Consider the following 15,309-nt stretch of genomic DNA (forward strand, 5'->3'; position numbering starts at 1 on the left):
TCGAAAATTACTTTTATATAGGTTAATAAATAAAAATAACCTCATTTGCTGGTCTTAAATGGCAAAGATCGATTAGTAGTGTCATCAGCTAGTTTTCCAGACCGACCTGTAATGTAAACAGAACACTTTTTAAAATCAGCTGACCAAACGGGGAGAGCAGCAAGCTAGCGTAAAATTTTTTTTTTTTTTTTTCCCTCGATTAGAACATCTACTGAATCTTACAGAACTGTATGTTTCTAACGGGGAAGAGCAAAAACTTGAATCCAATCTATCGTTTGACCTCAAATGAACGGCCAAGCTAATCTGTAGATATGCTTCTAGCGAAAACGCTCGGGAGAGTCAATAGCGATTCGACCGCACCTGTTGATTGACGGTTGATAATCAAGAGCAACAGTGCCCTCTAGTGACCAAACTGTGATTTTTTTTAAATACATTTTTTTTTTAAATTTAGCCATATTTTATTTCATAATAATAATTCAAATGTCTTCATGTGGGAGAGAGAATGTTTAAATGGTGATCCTAAATCGTATTTAAAAATTAAGGAAAATTAATCCAGAAATTAATAATTCACTCCCTTTCATGTCATTCACAACCTGTTTTTCATCTGTGGAACGCAAGAGAAAAAAGAAAATGAAAAAATGAAATGTATAATATTAATAAGTGACTAAAAATAACATCTAAAGCACCATAAGCGTCACAAAAGTGTCTCATGATGTACAGTAGTCATCATTTGAAGTGGAAGAAAGTTCATCAAAGTAGTCCTAAGACAAGATTGGATATTGGTTTTGGTTTTAGGACAACTTTGATAAAAGATTTTGATCCACTTCAAATGTTGACTACTGTAGTCTTCTAAATTTCAGGATTTTTTTTATTTTTATTTTTTTTTGCTTATTAGATTTCAAATATATATTTTTAATGTGATGCATTGAATTCTAACTATAAAATTTAATAAAACAGTAAGTTTGAAATATGTTAAGCAACTTAAATTTGGCCAAATATTTATTGTACACCTTAACAAAACCATAGTTTTTGTGACTATAGTTTGTCAATGAGTATTACAAATTTACAGTTGGAGTCAAAAGTTTACACCTTTCAGAATCTGCAAAATGTCAATAATTTGACCAACATAAGAGGGATCATACAAAGTGTATGTTATTTTTTTTATTTAGTACTGACTTGAATAGGCTATTTCAAATAAAAGATGTTTACATGTAGTCCATTAAAAATATAAAAATGTCCCCATTCAAAACTTAACATAAACTAAATTCTTAATACTGCGTTGTTACCTGAATGATCCACAACCGTTTTTTTTTTTTTTTTTTTTTAATTTGTTTTGTTTAGTGATAGTTCATGAGTCCCTTGTTTGTCCGGGACAGTTAAATTGCCCACTGTTCTTCAGAAAAATCCTTCAGGTCCAACAAATTCTTTGATTTTTCAGCATTTTTGTGTATTTGAACCCTTTCCAACAATGACTTTATGATTTTGAGATTCATCTTTTCACACTGAAGACAACTGGAGGGGGTGAAAACGTTTTGAATTTGAAGATCAGAGTAAATGTAACTTATTTTGTCTTCTGGAAAACATGTAATTATCTTCTGTAGCTTCTGAAGGGCAGTACTAAATGAAAAAAAAAAAACATGACATTTAGGCAAAACAAGAAAAATGTACACATCTTCATTCTGTTTCAAAAGTTTACACCCCTGGCTCTTAATGCATGTTTTTTTTTTCCTTCTGGAGCATCAGTGAGCGTTTGAACCTTCTGTAATAGTTGCATATGAGTCCCTCAGTTGTCCTCGGTGTAAAAAAACAGATCTCAAAATCATACAGTCATTGTTGGAAAGGGTTCAAATACACAAAAATGTTGAAAAACCAAAGAATCTGTGGGACCTGAAGGATTTTTTTCTGATGAACAGCGGGCAGTTTAGCTGTTCAGGACAAACAAGGGACTCATGAACAACTATCATCAAAAAAAAAAAAAAAAAGCTGTGGATAAGAATCAAGTATGTAAACTTTAGATTGGAGTAATTTTTATAAATTCAAATAATATTTTCTCTTGTGGACTATATGTAAACATCTTTTATGTGAAATATCTTATTCAGGTCAGTACTAAATAAAAAATAACATGCATTTTATATGATCCTTTCTTATTTTGGTAAAATAATTAACATTTTGCAGATTCTGCAAGCTGTATGTAAACTTGTGACTTCAACTGTAAACCATCCATTCCATTCCAGACATCAAAGCGAAATTATCCAAGGAAGCAAATAATCAAGACAACCCCAAATCTGTAGTGCAAAACATTGAAGACGATTTTATTTTTGTCATTCACAGTTAACACAAGCAACTGCTTTAAGAACCTTTTCTGACCGACCCTGCCTTCCCTCCCCGAACAAACCCCAGAACTTTCATCTCCAACAGAGGAGCTCAAATTCAAACGTTCCTTTCCTTCCACGCTGATTGTACCTTGTATCTTGTTAAGTCATAGTTCCTGTTGTTGGCATTAAAAGAGGATTGTTGTACATGCTCTAGATAGCAAGGCAGAAGGAACAGCAGATACTTCAAGAGGACAACAGGATTTGGGAACAATTTGAGTTATGACCACCACATCCGCAATTCACTTTGTGGAAATTCAGAGATATTTTACACGGTCTACTTGGGATCGTACAGCTCTCATCGCTACAGTCCTCAAATCTAACATTTACCCCCTCAAACTGATATGTGGTAGTATAAGAATAGATGTGCTTAAATAATAGAACAAAAACCAGTACATTTAAGCAAAATACTGTCATTGTCTTGAGTATTTGGCACTCAGAAAGCAAACTTAGTAATAATATACTTGAACATCAGCAGTGCGCTTAAGTGAGAGGGTAAAAGACAGATCATCCATACTATTATCAGGTAACTACTTGAATATGACTGAACTTGAGACTGAAGGTTAGTATCGTCAAAGCGAATTACTTGTGTCTGACTTATCAGGATAAGGCTTTAAAATGGCCACTAGATCATCTAGATTTTATAAGGTTGACTAGTCGCGGATAATGATCACGAATCTATGGCCGTTGTTCGTTTACGTTGCTCATAAAAGCACTGGTAATACTTAAAAAGCTAAAAAGGAGAAGAGGACCAAAAATAAATAATTAAAAAAAAATATAAAAAACATGTCGAACCTTCCTCTCGTTGTGGCTGTATCATTTCTTGGATCCAGATTTAGCCTAGTCCAAGAGTGTAACGGATTTTTTCCGTAATCAGTAACAGTGCAATTTAACCCAGAATCGAGTCTGGGATACAGGCCATCACTCTCAACACACACACACACACACACACACACACACACACACACACACGTTACACACACAGAAACAGAGATAAACATGATTTGAGCACAGAAAAATGCACTTGACGTGTCTAAAAGGTCAAAGCTGATGGTTTTAAAGAAACACTGACTCCTGCTTGGCACAAGACAACCTTCCAACCGACCATCCGCTTCCTGGCATCCAAGCACACACTTCAGCTCTGTGCAGGTGAGCTGTGAGGGTGTAAGCATTGTACCATTACTACAAATGAATCAACTTATATTGCTTCTAACCGCCTAAATGCAAAGCTTCAACGGGCTGCAACAGTTACTTGGTTAAAGGGAGCGGATAAATTAGTAAAAAATAACAAATATAACAAATAGACATTTCTGGTGAACAACGCAGTGGGGTTACTAAAAGACATTTTGTGACCACTTCTATACATCTTGGTTTAGTCTATAGCTTCCACTTGTCCTGTCTTAGTGAGGGTTTTACTGATTTACTAGCTCCAAAATCCTGTTGTCGGCTTGTGGAAACGGGACAGATAACACTGAAAATCGAAAGAGTCTTGCCTTACGCTCTAATAAATCTAAATTCGCATATCTCTCCATCCTCTACCTCCCTCTCCTTCACCACTTCTCCAAAACTTTAGCTGTGCTCCTGATGACTTTCGTTATAGTCCATGATCCTTAACGGTTGCTGCCTGGGTCGCTCTGGGCATCTTGAGCCGAATGTGTCTCGGTTCTTGGCTCTTTGAGGATCCGGTTGGGTTTCTTTAGCAGATGTGATGAGCGTGAAGCTCTGCGCAGCGGTGGAGCTGGATGGACTCTTTGCTGTGGGCTCCACGCAGAGCTCAGTTTTCAGGCCTTGTGATAGGCCGGTGAGACGTGGAGGCGGGGCTTCGTCCTCATCGCACTGGCTCTCGCTTTTGTTGCGGAATAGCTCTCTTGCACGCATACCCAGAAAGCTCTTCGCACTGGGGTAGGAGCCTACTGTGAGTGGGGTGTCAGAGGGGACCAAAGGTCCTGGGGGTCCTAGTGGGGAATGAGGACGGTGAGGGGGTGGTTCCACTAGGACAGGTGGGGGAGTGTCTCGATTGCCATTTACAGAGTTGGCCGGGGAAGAGTTGGCCTTGGGCTGCCCTGGTAATAAAGTGCTGCCGTTGCCATGCAGAGACTGAGGTGACTTGCCATTGTCTTTGGTGGTTGTTTTTACTGCGCCATCCACCACTATGACACTAGAAACAAACAGAAAAAAGTCACAATCATAAGAACTTTATGTATTAAAAAAAATAAGAGTAATAATGTTGTAACCCACAAGCAGACCCATTTATAACAGGCCACAAAAACAGGGACAAATTGGTGTCCTATTATATACAGTTTAAGTCAAAAGTTTAGATACACCTTGCAGAATCTGCAAAACGTTAATTATTTTAACAAAATAAGAGGGATCATGCAAAAAAGCATGTTATTTTTTATTTAGTACTGACCTGAATAAAATATTTCACATAAAAGACATTTACATATAATCCACAAGAGAAAATAATTGTTGAATTTATAAAAATGATCCTATTCAAAAGTTTACATACGCTTGAGTCTTAATACTGTGCTGTTACCTGAATGATCCACAGCTGTGTTTTTTTGTTTTGTTTTTTTTAGTGATGGTTGTTCATGAGTCCCTTGTTTGTCCTGAACAGTTAAACGTCCCACTGTTCTTTAGAAAAATCCTTTAGGTCCAACAAATTATTTGGTTTTTCAGCATTTTTCTGTATTTGAACCCTTTCCAACAATGACTGTGTGATTTTGAGATTCATCTTTTCACACTGAGGACAACTGAGGGACTCATATGCAACTGTTACAAAAGGTTCAAATGCTCACTGATGCTCCAGTAAGAAAAATTATGCATTAGAAGCCAGGGGTGTAAACTTTTGAACAGAATGATCTATACATTTTTCTTATTTTGCCTAAATATCATATTTTTTCCATTTAATAATGCCCTTCAGAAGCTACAGAAGATAACTACATGTTTTCCAGAAGACAAAAAGTTAAATTTACCCTGAACCTCAAATTAATCAAGTTTTCACCCCTGGCTCTAAATGCATTGTTTTTCCTTCTGACGCATCAGTGAGCGTTTGAACCTTCTGTAATAGTTGCATATGAGTCCCTCAGCTGTCCTCAGTGTGAAAAGATCTCAAAATCATACTTTCATTGCTGGAAAGGGTTCAAATAAACAAAAATGCTGAAAAACAAAAGAATTTGTGGGACCTGAAGGATTTTTCTGAAGAACAGTGGGCAGTTAAACAAGGGACTCATGAACTCAACAAAAAAAGTCAGAAGTTCAAAAGTTTGGGATCAGTAAGATTTTGAAGGAAGTCTTTTCTGCTAATCAAGGCTGCATTTATTTGATTGAAAATACAGAAAAAAAAATGTAATATTGTGAAATATCATTTCAGTTTAAAATAGTGTTTTTTTATATTTTCATACTTTTTAACAGAATAAAAAAAGTCCTAACAGCATGAACTGCATATCAAAAAATCATGCAAACACAGAAGTAGTATCATGATGAAATTGATAACGTTATCTTTGTTTCAAACTTTTTTGAATGACACTATGGCAGGGGTCACCACACTCGGTCCTGGAGGGCCGGTGTCCCTACAGAGTTTAGCTCCAACCCTAATCAAACACACCTGAACCAGCCAATCAAGGTCTTAATAGGTGTACTTGAAACTTCCAGGCAGCTGTGTTGAGGCAAGTTGGAGCTAAACTCTGCAGGACACCGGCCCTCCAGGATCAAGTTTGGTGACCCTTGCACTATGGTTTTCTGTCCTACCTGGGCTCAGTGGAACTGCGGGGCTCATTGGCGCCCTCTGCTGGTAAGGCTGAAGCAGTGCCAGAGGAATCTTCTGTTTCCAGCCTGCTGTAAAGCTGCAGAAGCTCAGTCTGCAGAACCAGAGTTACCCGCCTCTGTGCGTGATATCTGCTCTCAGAGGCTTGCAGTTCCCCTCTGAAAATAGGGCAAATAAAGATGTGAGACATTGTGAAATGTGAGACATTGTGAAATAAAGGAATTTAAAAAAAGAAAGCATATGTGACCCTGGACCACAAAACCAGTCATAAGGGTCAACCATTTATATACCATCTGAAAGCAAATAAATATGCTTTCCGTTGGTGTATGTTTATTAATATAGACCAATATTTGGCCGAGATACAACTATTTGAAAATCTGTAATTTAAGGGTGCAAAAAATAGAATATTGAGAAAATCGCCTTTAAAGTTGCAAGAATTAAGTTTTGATATATTTACAGTAGGAAATTTACAAAATATCTTTATGGAATATGATCTTTACTTAATATCCTAATGATGGGCATATCCTAATGATTTTGGCATAAAATCGATAACTTGGACCCATTCAATGTATTGTTGGCTATTGCTTCAAACATACCCATGCTACTTAAGACTGGTTTTGTGGTTCAGGGTCACATATAATACAGAAAACTGAGAGGAAGCTTTGTGATTCTAAAAGTCAATAAATGCAAACACAAGTTGTCTGTATCCTATAAACAGTCTGCAAGTATACCAAAATAGATCATACTTAGCCTGAGCCTTGACATCTTCTAGAAACTTCTTTTGTTCTGCGATCAGGTGTTCTTTCTTAGCAAGTTGAGTCTCCAGCTCTGCCACTCTCTGCTGAGCAGCATCCAGCTTTTGGCTCTGAAGTAACAGATTCTGCTTTAGACGCTCGGTCTCCTTCCCCCAGGATGTCTGCAGCATCTGCACCTCCTAGGAGAGAAAAGTGGACAAAGACAGAGAGGAATATGACATAAACCGTATTTATGAAAAAGATAAATGAAACACTGGGATTCTTGGTCTTTTGATTTGTACCTTGCTACTATCTGGTCCGGCCTGATGCAGCTCCTGAACACACAGTTTATGGGCTTCTCCTAACAGCAGCAGTTGCTTATTTAGAAAACTCAACTGCTGCTGAATACTTTCACTCGATGACAACTGAAGAAAGAAAAAGTTGATGAAAGATGATGATATATACTTCCAGTCAAAAGTTTTTGAACAGTAAGGGTTTTAATGTTTTTTTAAATATGTCTCTAATGCTCACCAAGCCTGCACTTATTTGATCCAAAGTACAGCAAAAGCAGTAAAATTGTGAAATATTTTTACTATTTACAATAACTGCTTTCTATTTGAATATATTTTAAAAAGTAATTTATTCCTGTCATTAAAATGTTACATTTTCAGCATTACTCCAGTCTTAAGCATCACATGATTCATCAGAAATATTTCTAATATGCTGACTTTTTTTATTATCATCAATATTTAAAACAGTTGAGTACATTTTTTCAGGATTCTTTGATAATCTAAAAAAAAAAAACGATTTTGTAACATTATACATTATACCATTCAATTTATTTTTATTTAGCAAAGATGCATTAAATTTATCAAAAGTGATGATAAAGACATTTAGAATGTTACAAAAGATTTCTATTTTAGATAAATGCTGTTCTTCTGAAGTTTCTATTCATCAAAGAAAGCTGAAAAAAATTCTACTCAGCTGTTTTCAACATAATTATAATGATAAATGTTTTTTGAGCAGCAAAACAGACTATTACAATGATTTCTGAAGGATCATGTGACTAGAGTAATGATACTAAAAATTCAGCTTTGAAATCACAGGAATAATTACATTTTAAAATATATTCAAACAGAAAAAAAACTTACTATAAATAGTAAATAAATTTAACAATTTTACTGTTTTTGCTGTACTTTGGATCAAATAAATGCAGGCTTGGTGAGCAGAAGAGACTTCTTTAAAAACATTAAAAATCTTACTGTTCAAAAACTTTTGACTAGTAGTATATAATCACAAAATCTTTAAAGGGACCTTAACACAAAAATGACAAATGATCATTTACTTCAGCAAAGAGATTCAAATGGACTAAAAGATATGGGACTAGCTCTTTTTACAGCTCAAAAGACAGAGGGTGACTATTTTTTACCTTGGCAGTGAGCTGGTTCAGCAGGTGTCCTGTGTGGCACACTTTGTTGTTCGCCTTCTGAAGCTCCGCCTCCATCTCTCCTATTCGCTTCTGGCATTCTTGTAGTTTACTCTGATTGGAGATTCACAGATGCATAAATTATTAAACCAATTCTAAACTGCAATGTTGTCGCCATCTCATTTACATTTCTACAGCTTTAAGGCTTAGGCTTTGAAAGATTTGAAAAAAAAAAAAATGATTAGTACCTGTAACTCCTGGTTTTTGGTGTAATAATCATCTCTGGCCTGTTGTAGTTGGCGTATCTGGCTGTGCAGGCGTGTAACTACAGTCTCTCGGTCGTCCCAAAGCTGCCGATATCTCTGCTGCTCTACCTGCAGGCTCTCTCTTAAAGACATGATATCCACACTCTGCAGGTTCAGCTGGTCCTTCTGTAGAAACAGACACATACATAAAATCAACTGAATTTCTGAGTTTCTGCTGCCCTCTAGTGGTCAAGGTGAATATCAGGTACCACCAAGCCAGAAAACTTTTCCCAGTTCTAGTAACAGAAGACTCAAACTGAATTCTGTCCCACAGATCATGACTCTGAGCTGAGTTTACCATAGCGTTATTTTGCTCCTCGAGCGCAGTGGCATTGATGATGCGCCGAAGCAGACGTCGGTTGCGTACGGCATGCTGTTCTCGCTTGTAGCGCTCGTACAGGAGCTGGTTGTGTAGCAGAAGCAGCTGACTGCGCAGTGTGTGCAGCTCGTCCAGAGGAGCGGAACCTGTGCATGAGAAAATAAAAGAAAGTTTTCTATATAACTCACACATTATACAAATAGTAAGAGCTACTACGGGATACTTCACCCAAAAAAACAATGCATTAAGAGCCGGGGGTGAAAACTTTCAATCAGGGTACATGTAACTTATTTTGTCTTCTGGGAAACATGTAAGTATCTTTTGTAGCTTCTGAAGGGCAGTACTAAATGAAAAAAAAAAAAAATTATATTTAGGCAAAATAAGAAAAATCTGCATTCTGTTCAAAAGTTTACACCCCCCGGCTCCTAGTGCATCATGTTTCCTTCTGGAGCTTCAGTGAGCGTTTGAACCTTCTGTAGTCCCTCAGTTGTCCTCAGCATGAAAAGATGAATCTTAAAAATCATACAGTCTTTGTTGGAAAAGGTTCAAATACACAAAAATGCTGAAAAACCAAATAATTTATGGGACCTAAAGGATTTTTCTAAAGAACAGTGGGCAGTTTAATTGTTCAGGACAAACAAGGGAATTGTGAACCACCATCACTAGACACAATTTTTTTTAAATAAAAATAACAGCTGTGGATTATTCAGGTAACAACACAGTAGGGCTGCACGATTAATCGTTTTTAAACCGAAATCGCGATTTGAAAGGGTGCGATTTTCAAATCGCAAGAGCTGCGATTATTTCGATTGATTATCAAATGTGGTAACAAGCATTTAAGTCGTTTCTGACAGGTCGCTTCATGTGCACATTACGTCTTCATGCTTATATTACGTTTGATGCAGAGTTTAACCAATAGGGGGCATTTTAACACTGCATGTAGAGACATGCACAGGACGTATTTTTCAGTCCCGCGTCCGCAGAAATATGTTTATCTCGTTCAGTTCCCGCCTCGACATTCATGTTTTGTCCCGCTCCTGCCCGCATAAAAGTAACCTATATAGTTTTTCTCAGTACATCAATTGAATTTACATGAAACAGTTTTGTAACATCTCGTAATTTCACAAAACCCCAGCATAAACGCTCCTGATAAAATATTTGTTATATAGGCTAAGCATCAACATTCACAAACCACTGTTATTCTTAACAGAAGAGCAAGCATGAGCTATTGTGTGTATCCATAGCAGAATGCAAGCAGACAAAGCTAAAGTTGACATCTCAGTTCATATGCGATCTCATAAAGCTCTAACACAATGAATATTATGCACAATGAATCTTTCACAATGTCTACAATTCGTGTGTTTTAATTCGCGAGCACGCAATATTCAGCACTGTGCAAGAATGTTTGAGCAGTGAGTGGATTCTAACCTCTGATGACTGCCTATCCTTGTGCTTACTAGCTGTAAGTTATATACTAGTTGTTCTTGCTGCTTTTGTGCAATAGATTAATAACAATATTTGCTTTTTAGATAGCCTATTTCTATTTTGCGGGGGTCCCGCGAATCATTTTATTTTCCCGCGTCCCGAACAGCCGCACTCGCCCATCAAGTTTTGTCCCGCGCCGCAGTCGGTTGCCTCGGGTCCCGCTATACTCCCGTAGGAGTGCAGGTCTCTACTGCAGGTACTGAGCAAATAACGTTAACGCCATTTGGAAAAGATGAGCGGGAGCAGCGGCTCAACTTCCCAACAAAGTGTCTCTTAATGTAGGTTATCATTAGTGTTTTACTGATGTAAAATTGTTCACAGTGTGTTTGGATTCCTAAAAGTTTAAGATTTTAATAATATTTTATTATAAAATTATATATATATATATATATATATATATATATATATATATATATATATATATATTATAAAAGATTTTAATAATATTTTATTATAGCATTTTAATTGTTAATTTTATTTAAGATTCTGTAGTTATTTTCTTAATATGTCATGATAACTGACAACTTTATTTTAAAAAAGGCAACAATGTTGGTTTTAAAATAGGTTTAAAGAGGTTTTAAATAAACAGTAGAACAGTGTAGCATACTTTGTGATTATGCTTGGTCTTTCTTTGGTTCTGTTGAAACAACCATATCAAACCTGTTGCTCTTTTATGAAATAGTAGTAAATCGCATTTTAAATCGCAAATCGCAATTTTGATCAGAAAAATCGCAATTAGATTTTTTCTCCAAATCGTGCAGCCCTACAACACAGTATTAAGAATCAAGTGTATGTAAACTTTTGAACGGAGTAATTTTTATAAATTTATCTATTATTTTCTCTTGTGGACTATATGTAGATGTCTTTTATGTAAAATATCTTATTCAGGTGAGTACTAAATAAAAAAAACATGCATTTTGTATGACCCCTTTTATTAAGGGTTAAAATAACGGTTTTGCAGATTCTGCAAGGTGTATGTAAACTTATGACCTCAACTGTATATAACAAAAACTGCTTTGATTAGAAACAATAAATTCATAGGTTTATGTGTCATCAATAATTAATGTATTGCACTACCAAAAGTGTCGATAATAGGGGTGTTACTAAAGTGTGTATTAACGTCACATTATGACCACCAACATAAGAGACGGAAACAATTACTTAAAGTTCACACAAAAATAACATGTCTGTTTTTCTTCTGTGGAACATAAAAGAAGGCAGTTTGAGAAATGTGTCAATGTAATTGAAAGGGGTGCGAAACTTTTTCTAAATCTTATCTTTTTTCATTTTCAGAAGTAAGAAAGTCATGTGAAAATTATGACTGAATGTTAATTTTTGGGTGCCCTATTCCTTTGATAATCTTTTAAATGTTTATCCCCTTGTTGAAAACACAGCACTGTTTCCCTGTACTCTAAAAGAACTTTTCCACAAGTAGTGAATGTGTGCTCATGTAATGTTGTTTACCTCCAAAGTGTGTCCAGTCAGCTGACTTGCTTGGCAGGGGCAATCTGAGAGCGATTGCGGAAATGTTGGAAGAAAAGGAAGGGAGAAAACACAGGATCAACAAGGTCAGTGGCAATGTGACAATAATTTCGGACACACTGCTTTTCTGGCAGAGGAAGCCTTTCCACACAGAACCCTCTCTGACCAGAGCCAGAACACCTCAATTTGTGTGAGACCAGTAACCCAACTCAATTATGTGTCTTCTAGTAAGGCCTGCGCATGGCAGGAAGAGAGAGAAAGAGCTCTGATTGTGTTCTGTTAACACAGGCTCTGCTGTTGCACTGTAGACTGATTTGCGTGGCAGTGGATGTGATATAGGACAATGCAGACAGTTGTTTCAGTGGGATAGTGAGTTAGTAGGCAAATCTGCAACTAGTCTGACCCAGTTCTTTTTTAAAAGAAACAGCCTCAGAGCAACAGCAGCAAATTTGCCCTTTAGCAAATCTTCTAGTTTGGAAACTGTAAACTAGATTGTTTATTTTCTGTAGAAAACAAGTTATTCTTGTTGCATGTAAACCTCCTTAGCACAAGGAAGGAGTTCTGGGAAGCTTGTTAGCAAGTTGCTACTTGATTGCATGGTCGTTCTGGATGATTGCTAAGATGTTTTCGGGTGGTTGTTAGTCTGTTAGTTTGTTAATGTGTTTTCGGCGGTTGATAGCATCTTGCTATGGTGGTGGTTAAGATGATCTGGATGATTCTTAGCAAGCATGTTGCTGATGTGCCCTTTGTGTGGAGTCAGAAATAATTGCCTTGTAATAATAATTACGAATTCTGAGCACATGACTGACTGAGCAAATCGCACTTATGAGTGAGAAACATAATTCTTTCTCTCCATATTACTCATCAAGTCTTGACTGGCTGATTTTGTCATGTCACACTTTTGGTGGATACTTGGCAAGTCTGGTTAAAGTTTACAACTTTAGGTTGTTCACCCAAAAACGAAAATTCTGTCATCATTTACTCTTCTTCATGTAATTTCAAACCTGTAAGACTTTGGTTACTCTTCAAAAACTCAAATTAAGATATTTTTTTTTAATGAAACCTAAGACGTTTCTGTTTCTCCACTGAAGTACATAAAACTTGAAAAATTTAAAAATGTTATGAAGGTGTTGCAAAATGAAACCCTAGCAGTTTAATCTAAGTCTTGTGAAGAGATATGATCGCTTTATATGATGAAGAGATTTAAAGTATTATTTCACTTTGATTTTATTTAGAAATTTCCTGATTTACTCACCCCTATGTTATCCAAGATGTTCATGTTTTTCTTTCTTCAGTTGAAAAGAAAGGATTGAGGAAAACATTCCAGGATTTTTCTCTGTATAGTGGACTTCAATGGGACTCAATGAGTTGAAAAACAAAATTCAGCTTCAAAGAGCTCTACATGATCCTAGCCAACGAATAAGAGTCTTATCTAGCAAAACGTTCAGTCATTTTCTAAAAAAAAAATAATATAACGCATGTCCTTTTTAACCACAAATGCACATCTTGCACTAGCTCTGCGTCCACGACTTCATGCATTACGCAGTCATGTTGGAAAGGTCACGCTTGATGTAGGCAGAAGTACCGACCCAGTGTTTACAAAGTGAACGTGCAAAGAAAGTCAAATGGCCTTTACAGATAAAGGTCAAACAGTGATTTTTTTTTACATAGAATACACCAATGTTAATTTCATTGATGAATAATTTCATTGATGAAACGAAAACGAGACTATTATGAACTAAAACTAGTTTTGAATGACAAAAACTATGACGGAAATCTATTGACATTTTCATCAACGAATAAAAATGAGACGAAAATGTTAAGGAGGGATTTTTTAAGGAGAGATTCATTTAGAACGAACCTTCTGCGTCTGAGGTTAGATGTGTACATAATATCAACTGTATCACAGCCTATAGATCTAACCGGGACATAAGCTAACATGAACTTGCTGCACGTCTCATAAAACGTTCAAAAATATTAATATCTGGGAGTAAGAGAAGAGCAGACATATGGATAAATTTGACGATGCAAAGGAGGACTCAATTCGGTCCGGTTTTCTGAGCTTAGACACCGAAGCAGCGCCTCTCACACAGCACATGAGTACTCTTTTGCATCACATGAATGGAGAAATAAACTCAAAATGATGCTGAATTGTCCATTTGGATGAGTATTCACGTAAACATAGTCGATTACGTCTTAAGTAAACGTAAAAATCATGGAGAACATCGGACGTGTATCAGTACATTGTATCTGTGCATTTGGTTTTAAAGGGACAGCAGCCTAATTTAGTTGCTATTGTCTGAGACACTGATGTTAATCAAGCAACAAAAGAAAAACAGAAAATCACTCACTGATCTTGACTGAATCACTTTAGTAGCCCTAATAAAGATTCATCAAAAGTTATTCATAGAAATAAATGTCTGCTTGTAAGAATGAAGAATGTGGTAAACTAGTTGTTATAAAGAATGATTAATAAGTCTATATATCCATTGTTATTTCACTGAAAAGAAGAACATGTTTTGCTGTTTATGAGAAGTGATTTTATTTCATTTTAATATAAAGGCATGTTGTGCGTCACCGCATTTAAATCGGTATCTATCATGGTGAAACCTTAATATCAAACCTATACAATGAGCTTTTTGAGAAATCCTTAATAAATGCATTACACTGTAACTAAACTTATTAGATTTTGGCAGACTAAATTTACCGTAGATTTAGTAGACTAAAATCTTATGATATGTAGTCGAAGAAAACAATTCAAACGACTAAAATATGTTTAAAACTAAATGATGTTTGATTAAACAAGGTTCAGGAGGAGCACGATCAGATAATCAACCCATTCGGCACAGGTGCAACCTGTTTAACCAATCATTCAATCAGCGCATCCTCTATATATTACCAGCCGTCTTACCTCCATCCAGCGATAGTTTCTTGGCATCCCTCCTCCACCCCTACTCTCCACTTCTAATCTGTTTCGATCCTACACTAGCAGGGGGAGTTCTATGGTTCCGGCCTGTATTCCGGCCCGGAACCCTTCCCCCGGACAGCACGCCAAAATATGCTTAATGCTCGCTCAAGCAGATTAGATGTAAGGGCGAACTCGTGAAATGGCATTTTAGTCAAAAGACTATGCCTAGAACTAAATCAAAATTTGCTGTCAAAGTTAACACTGGAGTACACAGACGAAGAACTAAGAACACTCATTGCAGAGCTAGTGCAAGATGAGCATTTGTGGTTGAAAAGTGTGGTTGAAAAGTGTGGGTGAAAAGGCCGTTCGTTTCACTACATAAGACCTATATTCTGGGATCGTGTAGAGCCCTTTGAAGCTGCACTGAAACTGCAATTTGGACCTTCAACCCGCTGATCCCCATGAAATGTTTTCCTCAAAAACCTTAATTACTTTTTGACTAAAGAAAGAAA

The 15,309-nt window shown here is 36.5% G+C and overlaps 1 protein-coding gene across 1 annotated transcript in view; it reads right to left on the reverse strand.

Moving 5' to 3' along the window:
• Positions 1 to 2,286: 2,286 nt before the first annotated feature.
• tsc1b (TSC complex subunit 1b) overlaps positions 2,287 to 15,309 on the reverse strand; it is a 30,543-nt gene continuing 17,520 nt past the window's right edge. Inside the window, exons 15-22 of the mRNA XM_073824380.1 lie at positions 11,872 to 11,915; positions 8,902 to 9,068; positions 8,547 to 8,729; positions 8,302 to 8,412; positions 7,175 to 7,297; positions 6,885 to 7,072; positions 6,123 to 6,296; positions 2,287 to 4,530 (exon numbers count right to left, since the gene is read on the reverse strand). Of these exons, the coding sequence (XP_073680481.1) occupies positions 3,942 to 4,530; positions 6,123 to 6,296; positions 6,885 to 7,072; positions 7,175 to 7,297; positions 8,302 to 8,412; positions 8,547 to 8,729; positions 8,902 to 9,068; positions 11,872 to 11,915 (1,579 nt within the window). The 3' untranslated portion in view covers positions 2,287 to 3,941. The remainder of the gene's footprint in view (positions 4,531 to 6,122; positions 6,297 to 6,884; positions 7,073 to 7,174; positions 7,298 to 8,301; positions 8,413 to 8,546; positions 8,730 to 8,901; positions 9,069 to 11,871; positions 11,916 to 15,309) is intronic.

The sequence above is a fragment of the Garra rufa genome, chromosome 19, assembly GCF_049309525.1.
Source record: "Garra rufa chromosome 19, GarRuf1.0, whole genome shotgun sequence".
In the NCBI taxonomy this organism is placed as follows: Eukaryota; Metazoa; Chordata; class Actinopteri; order Cypriniformes; family Cyprinidae; genus Garra; species Garra rufa.